The sequence below is a fragment of the Phaseolus vulgaris genome, chromosome 7 (assembly GCF_000499845.2).
Source record: "Phaseolus vulgaris cultivar G19833 chromosome 7, P. vulgaris v2.0, whole genome shotgun sequence".
In the NCBI taxonomy this organism is placed as follows: domain Eukaryota; kingdom Viridiplantae; phylum Streptophyta; class Magnoliopsida; order Fabales; family Fabaceae; genus Phaseolus; species Phaseolus vulgaris.
The window spans coordinates 35,041,586-35,055,210 of NC_023753.2; the positions used below are offsets into that span (position 1 = coordinate 35,041,586).

The window sequence follows — 13,625 nt, forward strand, 5'->3', positions numbered from 1 at the left end:
CTACTGGTCTATTTTCGATAACTTTACATAAATATTTTAAATTCTGTTCACACCTTATAGATTCAATAATATGTCTTTTCAATTATTATTTATATTGAATATTTACTTTTAATATATTTATATAATTAAATGAAATTTAATTATTTAATCTAAAATTTAACAAAAATATAATGTTATATATATAGATATATTTATTTTTATCTAAATAATAACCATTTTAAATTACGATAGGAAACTAAATGCAGAAATATATTTATTAATATAACTTAAATTTACTGTTCAAGGATTTATTAAATTAATAGCCATATTATTTTAATTTTCATTAAATTTTGATAATGAACATTATTTTGTTTCTATAAATTAAAATTTTAAAATTAAGATGGATAATTTTAAAAATAATTTGAAAATAAATAATTAAATAATCTAAAAGATGTTCTAAATTAATAATAGTAAACTTACTAACTTATTCATTTTTATATAAACTTAAAATTGTCATTAACTTTTAAAATCAATACTCTACATTTATTAATTTATATCAACACATTTAAATTAATAATATTAACTAACGGTAATAATTTATACGTTTTATTTTAATTAATAATACTTTAATTTTTTTTATAACAGTTAATACAATAATAAATTATTATAAAAATTAATTTTAAAAACATTTTTCTGATCAACCATAGTAAAATAATAAACTCAAAATTTGGTTCTAAAAAATGGTAAACATTTGGTCTAAGTTGTTTTGGAGAAGGGTTTATAGGGGAAATAACTCTGGCAAACCCCACTCTACCTGCCGTAACGTGACTCTGTTTTCTTCTTGCTTTGTAAGGCCATCAATTTCAACCTACATTAACGGAACGTAAATTCTATCTTCCAGTCTGGAATCTTATAAATAAAAACATATTATTAGGGAAAAAGACTGCAAAAAAATAACCCTTCTATCAGAATTTTTTTATATAAGAAAATTAACTATTAATAGAATCACTTTTCTATTTTTTAAAGTGTCAGTGTTTACAAAACTTTACCATTTTCAAAATTTAAGATAAATAGTAAATACTTTTTTTATGATTTTTTTTCATTATTTTATATATGTTTTAATTATTATATATATTAAACTACTCGATGTGTAAATCACGGATACTTAATATTCATAATAATTAACCACCTTTACTTATCTCGTTAGTACTAGAAAATAACTGATCCATGTTATCATATAAGTCAACATAATATTAAATAATTCTAATTATTATTAAGATATTATACTGCTTTAATGATCTATAAATACAATTCCCGATAATATAACTCAACAATCTAACATAGAAAGTCGGTTCATTCATATAATTTGAACAATCGGTACTTTAACTCATTATTGGTAAGACCATGTATATATCTATTACATATTTATGGTGATATGAAAGTTTAAAAAATCTTATAAATATTTATTTAAATAGTTTTTTGTTATATTTCTAAAAAATCTTAAAACAGTATTTAAAAAAAGGAAATCAGATAATTATTTTATCGAATCAAAAATTTAATGGAACACACTTTACGACAAAAGAAAGACAGTGGTCCAATGCCATAAAGATAACATATTTTTTACGTAATCTCATCCCTCTTCATTTCGCTTTCCACTCTTCTAGTCTCACTCACTGACTCGTTTACTTCAATTCAAATGGCCCACAACGGCGATAACGAGGCCCAAAGCCCGGAACCGTCCGAGCCTATCGAAGCCCGCGCCTTCGGTGGAACAGAGTATAGCTGGTGCAAGGCCGTTCCCATCGGCACCGGCGTCACCGTGCTCGGCCTCCTCCTCTCGAAACCACCCGAAATCACTATTCTCCAAAATGCCCTCCACAATCTCCAAAATTCCCACCCTATCCTCCGCTCCAAGATCCACCTCGACCCCTCCACCCAAACCTTCCAGTTCCTCACTCCTGCCTCATCCAACGTCCAAGTCCAACAATTCGACCTCGCTTCAACGGCCCGCATCGTTCAGGCCCAGTCCAACGGTGACGATGACCCCTTCCACACGCTCCTCGAAGACCAGCTGAACGACAAAACTTGGTGTGATTACGCACCACGCAACCTCGACGTGCTATACGCCTCCGTCTATACCCTTGCCCACGACCGTGTCGCCGTGTTCCTCCGCCTCCACACCGCCGCATGCGACCGCGCCGCTGCGGTGGCCCTGCTCAGGGAGCTCCTGCACCTCTTCTCCGGCGCCGGGACCGCCGAGATTGGGGAGGGGAAAGTGAGTTTGGCAATAGAGGATCTGATACCCGAGGGGAAGATGCACAAGCCTTTCTGGGCGCGTGGGTTGGACGTGCTCGGGTACTCGTTCAACGCGCTCAGGTTCTCGAATTTGAACTTCGTGGATGCTGCTTCGCTTCGAAGATCGAGGATAGTGAGGTTGCAACTGAATGCAGAAGAAACCAAGAACCTTCTAGCTGTTAGTTACCAACTCAACCCTCTTCTTTTTTCCAATATCTTCGTATTGGTGTGAAATCCTAATTTATGGTTTTTATAAATTTTTTAATTCATGACTCCGGAAGAACAACCATTTTCATCGAGGTAAGTTATATATCTGAATAGTTAATTAGAGTAAAATATATTGATCCCTTTAAATATTTTTCTTCCTTTTTTCTATTGGAAAATTATCGCACTTACTTTTCTTATAAGTTATTTAAATTATATTAACTTTCTCAGTTCTTTAATAGTTTGAAGTGATCCTACAAAGAAAGTAATTATAAAATATGAAAAAATGACTGATTTTATACTATGTGAAGTTTTTCTAGTCGCGGCAAGAATTTTATTTATTCAGTTAGTATAATATTTTTATTTTATTCTCTTAATTTTCTAATTAATTAAAAGTATTACTGTCTATATTTTTTGAGTTAATTTTTAAAGTTATAGCTGTTAATGTTCAATAACAAAATATTGTCTTTTGTTGAATTTTTTTACTAGCGGATGAGTTGGACCATTTAAGTGTACTTGTATTAACATGCACTATAAAAATAATCCATTTAACTTTTGCTAATGGCAAGTGTCTTGCAAAGCTTGAGGGTTAAAGAGGTGAGCCCGCACCTCCAAAGATACATAACATCTATTTACATAAAAATAATTTACTCAATCTTTAAACAATGCATAATCGAAACAAGAAACAAGAAATATTGAAATGCATAGTTAATAGAAGCAAGAAATATAGAATTTTGGGGGAGGGAAGCATCTTTCCCTTAGTCCTCTGGGGGTTGTTATGGTACACCTAATAATTCCAGAAGTCGAAATTATGACTAATTTAGATATATTTTTCTTTCTCTTTAAGATATCTTTTAAAAACAAAATTGTTATGGAGTTTTGAACTCCAAAGTGGAGCATACCTCAAATATGATAACATAATTTGTGAGAAAATAGTATTGGCCATTCATTCAAGGTGTCGCAGTCTGATTGTTGTGAAGTGTGAATATGGCATCCTACTCTAGTCTGAACTCATTTTTTGTTTATGGTCTGATCAATTGGATGGATTAAGTTAACTATGAAAGATCATGCAGGGATGCAAGTCAAGAGGGATTAAACTCTGTGGGGCACTTGCAGCAGCTGGAATGATGGCAGCATGGACCTCTAAGTGCCTTCCTAATTATCAAAGAGAAAAATATGCTGTAGTAACACTTGTTGATTGCCGCCCACTTCTTGATCCTGTCCTTCCTAGCAACCATGCTGGTAAGCCATATTTTCTAGTAATTATTTGTTTTCTTAGTTATCCTGCTGCTAGTACTTCGACATCATACCCAACTTTGACATCTTTTTTTCAGCCTGTGTCCTATTTGCAATAAATTGGAAAGATTATTGTTTCTTTTTTTTGTAATAATATAAAGATTACTACTTCCTCTATGTACTACTAATTTTTAAGTTAAACTGCAAAACCTTATTAAGTCACAATTATTTTAGTGGGTTACAAAGTGACAGCTGCAGCTTAAACAATATCAAACCTTCTCAGTGTTCAATGTCTCTTGAATTATTTTATGTGATTTAGTACAGAGTGGTAAAAACATTTCTTGGATTCCTATCATTTGTTACAGGTTTAGTTAATTAATTAGTCATGTTAGGGATATAATATAATATAATATAAAACTATTCATATGTCTCAGTCTAAGCTTTTGAGATAGTTTATTCATGACAAATTAGATAATTTCCTGATGCTTCTTCTTTTGAAATATGAAAGCTATGAAATTGGGTACCTCCAAGGCACTGGACTTTTAGTGTTTTTTTTAATTATTAATAATCCGAGCGGATGAAGGAAGTTTATACATTTTTTAATTTCTTGTTATAATTTTAACATTCTGCTGCCTATGCTTCCCATTGTTTGCTTCAGGATTTTACCATTCTGCCATCCTGAACACACATGACGTGTGTGAAGAAGCCCTATGGGAGTTGGCAAAGAGAAGCTATACCTCCTTTATAAATGCTATGAACTGCAACAAGCATTTCTCAGACATGTCTGACCTGAACTACCTCATGTGCAAGGCTATTGACAACCCCGGTTTGACACCCTCATCGTCACTTAGAACTGCCTTGATTTCTGTGTTCGAAGATCCTGTGTTTGGAGACTCGGCTGAAATGCATGGGGAGATTGGATTGGAAGACTATGTGGGTTGTGCTTCTGCTCATGGTGTTGGCCCATCCATAGCCTTATTTGATACCATAAGGAATGGAAAGTTGGATTGTGCTTGTATATATCCATGGCCCCTTCATTCAAGAGAGCAGATTCAGGGACTAGTCGATCATATGAAGAGACTACTTGTGGAAAGTTGTGGCAGTGAAAATCAACAAATTGAACCATAAGCCAATTCTGAGGCTAAGCAAGTGTGTATAATTTCATGATCAAACTCATAAACTTCGTTTCCAGTTCTATTTCAGTTGGTTTGATTCTCCTTGGTCTTTGAATTTACCAGGCCAGGAATTTTAAAATCAAGAAAAATATATATTACAATTCTCAATGAAGGATTCAAGACACATGCAAGCGTTGCCATAGCATTGTTAAAATAGCCTTTAAAATCCAGAGATTTTTTTTTTAAGGTTATTGATTTATTTCATTCTCAATTTTCGACAATATTATGACCCAATTAAGTTAGAATGATGAAGTTTCTTGTTGTAGAAGGGGTGGAGAAGCCGTTTGAGTTGCAGCAGAAATGGAGAGGAGATGAAGAAGTGCACCGGTTTCCAAATAGCTTCCAAGAGAAGTCAAGTTTCTAAAAACCGAGAAAGGTTTCTTGTAAGGGAGAATTTTCTCCTTTATGACCTGTGAGAAAGATTTGTTAGAGCAATGTCAATTTTCAATAGATTCGAAAGTGATTAGAAGATGCAAGAGAGAACTATTTATAGAATTGGATAGTTTCTCTTACACTTTAGTCTAAATAAAACTCATTTAATGCTACCTAAAATGAGATGGAAATCTAAATTTTAGTTCTCATGTCATGAACATGTGATCAGGTGGCACCTTCCTTGCTCCATGTGGTGCCTCCTTGTCCCCTTTAGTTTCAGACCTAATTTTGAAGCCAAATTTATTTACAAGTTTATTAAAAAGAAATTAAAGTAATACAAACTATTTTGCATTTATACAAATTTTTATAAGACTAAGAAGAAGAAGAAATTTTATCTACTGTCCAAAATGTTTACACCCTAGATGGTTTAATGCTCATCTAGACGATTTAATCCCAATCTAGTATCTTCAAAAAAGTTTGATGATAATAAAAATTAGATGAATCTGGTCTTAAATATGTTATATTCACGTGAATCTTTTATTGTGTGCTTTATGTTAGCTTCAGTTTATCATATTTATATTGTTTGTTCTTCAATTTGCCAAAGTTGATCAGACAAAGTTTTTCAATTTGTATAAGATGAAGTTCTTTAACTCGTTGAAGTTCTTCAGACGTAGTTCCTCAGTTCTTCTAATGAGTTTATCAGTTTCTCTTTATTTTTGACAAGTTCACTAGATTATCTGTACACAACATCAAACAAAGTTATTGAGTTTGTCTGATGAGTTCTTCAATTCATTTGACCATGTAATTTATTTGTCCTTCAAGTGCATAAGACGAAACATACCAAACAAAGTCTTTCTTAACATTTGACATCTAATAACAATGTGTATATAGATATATTCATGTATTTAGAGTGATAACACGTAATCAAATTTGTAAACACAAATGATTTGAAATATTAAAACAAAGTCATTTTAGGACTTTTATACACATTATAAAACGTGATACGCCTTAAACTGCATTTAAATATTATTTTTGTTATCTCTGTTATGCGTTTCAATTATTTCCTTTTCAAAAGAAGTTAGAAGCTCATTCATTTCAAACATTTTATATCAAGCTTCTAGTTAGCATATTTCAAGGGATGGAATACAAAATCCACATAGCTAATAGAGAAATGATAACCAATTAGAAGAAACTCAACACTAACCAAGAATCACCCAGTAAATGTTATCCTTGGAAATTCAGTAAAGAAGTAAAAATGAGGTCAAAGCTCAAGGATCAAGCAACCATGATCTCAAAAATTGAACCAAAGAATGTCAATTATATACGATGAAATCTGCATAAAGGTTATGCAATAGAGCTTGATCAGTTTTAGAAGAATAACGTCTAGAACTTAGTAAGTATACCTTAGAATAAAACCAAAGAAAGTATAGATTATATTGAAACCTATGCTATTGTTGCTCAACAAGAGGTAATATGAATTTTACTCTCATTTGCAGTATTCGGTAAAATGAAGTTGTATAAAATGGATGTAAAAAATCGCATTCCTCAATGGTCTAATCAAAGAAGAAGTTTATTTAAAATAACCTATTGGGTTTGAGAGTACTACTTTTCTCAATCATGTCTTTAAACTAAATATTGATATGAATGTCTAATCTCTTTTCCAATAGAAAATGGTTTCACAAGGGAAAGTAAGCACTACTTGTTCTGCAAAGAGTATTCTAATGATTTTTTTTAATTATTTAAATATACGTTGATGATATTATTTTTAGTGTCACTAATGAATCTCTCTTTGAGGAGTTTTTCACTTTATGTAAAATGAGAAAATGAGTTTGAAATGATTATGATGGGAGAACTTAGATTCTTCCAAGGCTTACAAATCAAATAGGATTAATAAACATCCAACTCATCCAATAAAATAACGTATTGGTTTCTTTTCATCCGAGGAAGATGCAAAAGATGACATCCAACTCATCCAAGATCAAGTTATGGCAGAGGAGAGACCATCACAGCATCTTTGTCCATATGCCCAAAAATGGAAAAATTGCAATAAGCAATCGAAACAGCAGAGGTGTGTCACTTTTTCTTTCTCTCCTACTCAACCTACCACCGTCTACAGGAATCGTTCGTGATCCATCCATGGCAAAGGAAGACTTTTTCACGGGTCTTGACCTCTCCAAGTGATCCCATCCACCAAAATTTTGTGCTGCTTCTTGGGAGCCCTCATCAACTGAACCATTATCTTCAACTACCCATGATTGGTACCCCTTTTTGGTTTTCTGGTTTTCCACTGGTTCTTCCTCAACTCTGGTGTTGTTACCACGGCGGGGTTTCCTCCTCGTCCTGTACTTGCGTTTTGGTTTGCTCTCGGGCTGTCCCCATAATTTCTCAAATGCTAGTGCCAATAGTGACTGGCCAAGGGGAAGAGCTAATGCCATAAGGAAAGCTTTAGGGCCACTGGATAGCAACCACGATGCAAGGATGACCGGTAGAGTCCAACCATAGGATTTCAAAATCTGCATATAAAGAGAAGTGAAATACGTTGTAAACCAAACCTCATGCGAACAAAAATATTTCAATCCATATGTCGACACAAGTAAGATGTTGTAAGCTTATGTAATGAAAATAACAACAGAAACAACAAAAGTCTCTTAACCCACTGGGTGTTGAAAATTCTGACTGCTTAATTAGTTAAGGCTTTTGGGAAGTATTATACTTTTACATGACAAAGCAATGATGGATAATATATTCATAAACAGAATAAATTACAAATACATAAGTGATATGTAACTGGCAATTACTTTTGAAAGCTTTTCAATCTTTCAGTGCATTGAGATTAGTAAAGATTTGTGGGAATAGAGCAGTAGCTCTTTTTGTGAAAGGGGAAACCCTTGGAGAAGAGTGTTTTCCTCTGTGGTTTTTTTCATCCATTTCAAATATATTTTATCTTCCACTCTCAATTCCTGGTTCCTAACCAAAAGTGAGAGCAACATCCATATAGTGACTTAAGAAGAGAGAATAACAATTAAGGAAAATGAGAATGAGTAAACAAGATACTGATTTTGAGAAAATGCCAATAAATATCCTCCAGTTTTGGATTAAGATTGACTGTGCAGCCAGTGGTAAAAATGCTACAAGAATTGTCTAGAAAACCAAGCATTATATAACAGTGATCTCTCTACTCTAGGATGGTCTCATGACTTAATGACAGCAACAATTATTAATAAGCAAGGCTTGAATCATCTCTTTTTTTTTTGTTTAAGTTTGGAACCAAAAGCACTAGAAAAAAAAATTGAATTGCCGATACATTGTCTTAAAAAAAAGAAAAAGAAATATGAAGATAAAATTGCAAATCAAATGTTCTAAAACTTAGTTTCTGTTAAAAATAGGTCATCTTAAATAGACTTCACTGAAAGACTGCTCTGTCCTTTGTGTTGTATTGTACCTAATTTCTAAATGTGACCTTTCTTATTTTCTTCTCTTTCCTCTCATTCATTGTATCTAAACTTTCAATGTAATTATAAATATGAGAACCTAAAGAGGGGAATCAAGCTCTCAAATTCATTCTCTATTCTTTTGTATTTTTCTCAAGTTGGTAACAAAGCATGTCGATCCCACTCTGCCTGTTTCTATCTGTCCAGCAAATAAAACGCCATCCAGTCACCTTTCGCTGCCGTATGCTGTTGTCCAGTCACAATCCACCCGGTTAGCCATTACAGTTTCATCCACAATGTCAGGCTCCAGTGCATGCTGGCATGCGTCGTCGTCTTCTTGACTGACCTAAGCATGTGGTTCTCATGTGCCGCCTTCCCGTGGTCAGAATCCTTCTAGACTACCACCATTCAACTCATGGTCAGAATCCTTCTCATGTACCTAGTTTCTAGATGTGACTTTTCTTATTCTTTTCTCTTTCCTGTCATTCATTGTATCTAAATTTCCAATGTCATTATAAATATGAGAACCCAATAGAGGGGAATCAAATTCTTTCTATATTCTTTTGTATTTTTCTCAAATGATGCAATAGTAATGGTTGATTCATTTTATTTTGGCAAATTACCTCACTAAATTGTGGTTGTCTTAATCTGTTATCAAGTGTTCTCTTATTAGTTTTTAATCCTACATTACTTAAGTAGACTCTAGTCTTTTAAATGTGCTTTATCTTTGTCATAATCTAATTTTGTCACATATTTCTTCCACTTGGTTTGGCTTATTCTTGATACCTTTTTAGTTAGTCTTTAAAATTGACAAGTTTTGTCTTTAAAAAGAGACTACACATGAAAGATAGGAAAAAAAGAAGTATAAATCAAAGAATTTGATGATGCTAGGAGGAGATTTGAAGAAGAGAAAAGACTCTTTGAAGAGTCAAAACATTATAAAGAGGAAGAGGATTAATGGGAGGTCCATAAATACAATTCAAGAAGACATGAATCTATCAACATCAAAGTGAACAAGCCCAACATCAAGATTCCAAAATTTTATGGTACCAATGATTCGACAAAGTACTTTGAGTAAGAGGCTAAAGTTCAACAAATTTTTAGATTTTGTAATTTTGATGAGGACCAAAAGGTCCAAATAGCTAGCTTAGAATTTGAAGACTATGTCATGACTTTTGGCACAAAATATTGACAGACATGGGGCAAAACAAGAGGCCGTGTGTGGTCTCTTGGGTATCAGAGTAGGTTTCAGTCCCTCAATCCACGCATTCTGTAGTTCTATTTGCCTATGATAGTAATTAAAAATTGTTGAATCCAATAACAGTCTTCACTTCTATACTAGAAGAACAATAGTATGTTAAACATACTAAAATCTGCTTGGTGAGATCATGTCATATATAGAGCAAACTATTAAGATCTTTCTGCATGGTGAGCTTGGTGCCTTAATCTTACTTCATGGTTAAGAAATGTTGTTTTGTGGTCTTGTACCCTAAATCATGTATGCATTGAAATACAGCCAACAGAATCTGCAAGACAAGTCCTTGTCTTGTCTCTAGCAATGGAAATCCACAATAGGACTACTACAATTATTGTAGCTTAGCTGAGACAATTCTCATCAGGATGCACTGCTTCAATCACTAAGAGATGACCTCAACAAACAATCCATTGAAAATCAGTTGTCTGCCAATTTTATAAACAACTACTAGCTTGCTCTAAATTAGAGATAGAAAAATATACTCATTATCAAAATATGTCATACCTCATGCAATAGAATATTTTTCAAATAGAAATATATGAATGTGAGGAACGGCTTCTTCCTATGGCACTTAACTGAAACCTATATTTCCATTACATTTGTTGTGAAATTTTGATAGCAATATGAGCAAAATTTTAGCATTACGCATTAAGAAAGCTATGAATATTAGAGAAAAATCGAATACAAGTTTTCCTCTCCGGATTTCAAAAAGGCCTGAGATCTCTCCCAAAACCAATCTCTCACTCAACAGAATGCCCTAATCTTCTCTCACTATCTCTCTCTTTATAGCCTGTCTGTCAAAATCTGTTAGATGTTTAATTAACCGTAATCACTAACTCTAGCTCTAGCTCCCTCACTAACAGATTTCACAATCCAGCCCATTGGGCCAAGTTTCTAACAGAATACATTACATAAAGCATCATCAGAACCCATGGTTACAAGACATTCAGGCTAAGTATTAAGGAAATACTTGAGGTTTGTCTGACAATAAAATCAAATTATATGTATTAAAGTATGGCTGCCCCAACCAATATGATTTTTTCCATATGACACTGTGTTCTTATGTCAGTTCCATGTATTAAAACAGCTCACTAAAAAATATGGGTGACACTTGAGGTCCAGAGTCAAAATGTATGCTTTTATACAAAAGAGTCCCCCTGCTCCCTTTTTCTTGTTGTAAGAGAGAGCTATGATACTAACAGAGAATATGCAAATTATACCACTTTACAAGCTAATTACAGTCATGGCAGCATGGGCAAATAATGGGAAATCATTAAGACAGTAGTATCTTTAACACATTTTCACACTTCAACAGTTATCTAACTAACTACAAATACGAGTCCTGATTTCATCATGAATGGCAAGGAAACAAGAAAGAAATTCAAAATCTATATAATAAAGTATGTGGTAACTGATTTAGAGCAAGGGATGTTGCTGCAGTCTAAACTCTAAAGCAGGAAAATCCTCCAAGCTCAAAAGAACATTTGCAGAAAAACTTGCATTCATCTTATCCTAAAGTCTAGTAAGGAGTTCAAATTCATGACTAATTAGATGCGAAATTTTTTCATATCTACTCAATCAACTCCTTGGAGTTTCTATAATGGATTATGGAGTTTAATTTATATGTACTATCAATATAACTTTTTTACATAAATATCTGATGAAATTCATCATTGCCACATCACAATAAATGAATATGATGATGTAATAAAATGATCAAAATCTATAGAAAGAGAGAGAGAGCTTCACCTGCAGAAACCAGACACCATCAATGGCTTCTTCCACAATCCCTCTAGAAGTATCTTCTTCTTCATCTTCCACGAACTCTCTTTCCCCATCAGACCACCAGCGTCTCTTCCTCCCATAACCTTGTTCTTGCTCTTCCCGTTCCTTGCCTCTGGGGCCGTTGGAGGTGAAATTTCGGGGTCGAAAGGATTCGGCGTTGGAATCCCAACGTGGGAAGTTGTTGTAGGAGCAAGAGACGAGAGAAGGGGAAAAGGGTCTAGCATGAAGAAAGGGTCGCCATGAGAAAGATGGTAGCGAAGGTGGAATAGGGTGACCCAGAAATTTGGAAGTGTGGCAGTAGCACTGGTGAAGATGGGTCTCCATTTGACACCACACCTCTTCATTATCTTTCTCCGTTTGTTTCTCAAAATTATAAAATGTCCGAAACTTGTCATAAAAAAATGTTTAAATATATTTTATTACTTAAAATTAAGTTAAACTAGTGTGTTTATATAATAGAGCATATGTATATATATAGTAAAATTATATTTCAATTCATCTACAAAGTTGCATATTTAAAAGAAAATGGAAAGTTATTGTGTAAATTTAGTTTGTATTTAGATGAGAAATCAAATTATTTTTACTTCTCATTGCTATAAACTATATAAAAGTGGATGAGGACAAAAAAAATAGTTGAATAGAAATTTATAAAAAAATATTAAGAAAGACATACGCTTTTTTTATTATCTTAGTTAGTAGACTGAAATTTCATCACACTGCGAAGTCTGAAATAATTTTTATTAAAAGAAAAAATAAAAAAGTGTATAAATATAAAATAAATTTTAGGTGATATCAAGAAAGAAACAATTATTAAAAACCGGTAAGATCCAAAATCAACCAAGCTTTTAATATTTTAATTAAGTGTTGAATAACACGCATATGTTTTCGTTTAGAGTGTAGAGTTTAGGATTTAGATTGTTTCACATGCTACTTTATTTTAATAGTAGAGTATATTGTTAGATACATGTACATTACATTTACTAATATTTAAATTTGAATTTCATTTAGGTTAGAGTACACAAAAGAGAACATTCTCCTTCGGTCTGTCAAAACTTTGCTCTCTTGAAAGATAGTGAAATTCAAACACCATAAGAAAATTTGCAATTACCTACAACATAAATTTGTAAGTTACCTATGAATATTTAATTAAATACTCTTATTATTAATCTTATTAATATTTTGTTACAAGAGAATCGAAACCAAGATCATTAGTAGACATATAACATTTAAGCACTGTACCAAAGAAACATTTTGATCTTATTATAATAATAATAATAATTATTATTATTTTGATATTATTATTAATAATATTATTAAAAATGTTAATAATAATATTAATTTATTATTATTATTGATATTCACAATAATATTAATGTAACTATGAAATTGAATTCGTAGGTAACTTAATTTCACTTACAGAAAATTTGTAGGAAAGTCTAAATTTATCTATCACTATTACTATATAAAAATTAATTTTAAAAACAAAAAAATAATTATTTATTATATTAATTAAATTAGATACTAATGTAAAGACTAAAAAAATTATTGGTATCTAAATTAATTTCTATTATTGATAAATAATTTTTTAATTGATATATATTAATAATAAAACTTTAGAATCTATTTATAAATAATAAAAATTAATTTATATATTAATAATTTTTTAGTCTATAAAATAATATCTAATTTTGTCAATATAACAACTACTTATTTTTTATCTTTATATTCAATGATTTTTTTTTTTTATATGAATGTAAATTCCTAAGTAAGTATGAGTAGTTAATAATAAAAAAATTTAGTAGAAATAACATCTTTATTTTCTCTTGAATTCCGTTGCAATATCTCCACCTTCCTTTTTCATTTCTCCTTTGACAAGGAACTTCATCATTTTTT

At 32.1% G+C, this 13,625-nt stretch overlaps 2 protein-coding genes across 5 annotated transcripts; one reads left to right on the top strand and one right to left on the bottom strand.

Annotated features, from left to right (window-relative positions):
* Positions 1-1,495: 1,495 nt before the first annotated feature.
* Positions 1,496-5,475, top strand: LOC137830327 (uncharacterized). Of its 4 annotated transcripts, none has more exons than XM_068637599.1 (4): positions 1,496-2,452; positions 3,552-3,720; positions 4,373-4,863; positions 5,156-5,475. In XM_068637599.1, exons 1-3 carry the CDS (start codon positions 1,676-1,678, stop codon positions 4,840-4,842), a joined length of 1,416 nt encoding a protein of 471 aa, XP_068493700.1. In that variant the 5' UTR covers positions 1,496-1,675; the 3' UTR covers positions 4,843-4,863; positions 5,156-5,475. The 4 variants fall into 4 exon arrangements, with proteins under 4 accessions (XP_068493700.1, XP_068493701.1, XP_068493699.1 ...); XM_068637600.1 differs by having other exon boundaries at positions 5,159-5,475; XM_068637598.1 differs by lacking the exon at positions 5,156-5,475 and adding an exon at positions 4,953-5,013.
* A 1,548-nt stretch (positions 5,476-7,023) lies between these two features.
* On the bottom strand, positions 7,024-12,109 carry LOC137830328 (uncharacterized). The gene is made up of 2 exons (XM_068637601.1): positions 11,697-12,109; positions 7,024-7,774 (listed from the first exon to the last, which is right to left on the bottom strand). Exons 1-2 carry the CDS (start codon positions 12,054-12,056, stop codon positions 7,265-7,267), a joined length of 870 nt encoding a protein of 289 aa, XP_068493702.1. The 5' UTR covers positions 12,057-12,109; the 3' UTR covers positions 7,024-7,264.
* Between the last annotated feature and the right edge of the window lie 1,516 nt (positions 12,110-13,625).

Excerpts from the sequence above, each read along its gene's own strand:
- LOC137830327 (XM_068637599.1), top strand. The coding sequence starts at position 1,676 with ATGGCCCACAACGGCGATAACGAGGCCCAAAGCCCGGAACCGTCCGAG. Across the intron at positions 2,453-3,551 it reads AAACCAAGAACCTTCTAGCT|GGATGCAAGTCAAGAGGGAT; the intron begins GTTAGTTACCAA and ends AAGATCATGCAG. Across the intron at positions 3,721-4,372 it reads CCTTCCTAGCAACCATGCTG|GATTTTACCATTCTGCCATC; the intron begins GTAAGCCATATT and ends TGTTTGCTTCAG.
- LOC137830328 (XM_068637601.1), bottom strand. The coding sequence starts at position 12,056 with ATGGAGACCCATCTTCACCAGTGCTACTGCCACACTTCCAAATTTCTG. Across the intron at positions 7,775-11,696 it reads ATGGTGTCTGGTTTCTGCAG|ATTTTGAAATCCTATGGTTG; the intron begins GTGAAGCTCTCT and ends CTTTATATGCAG.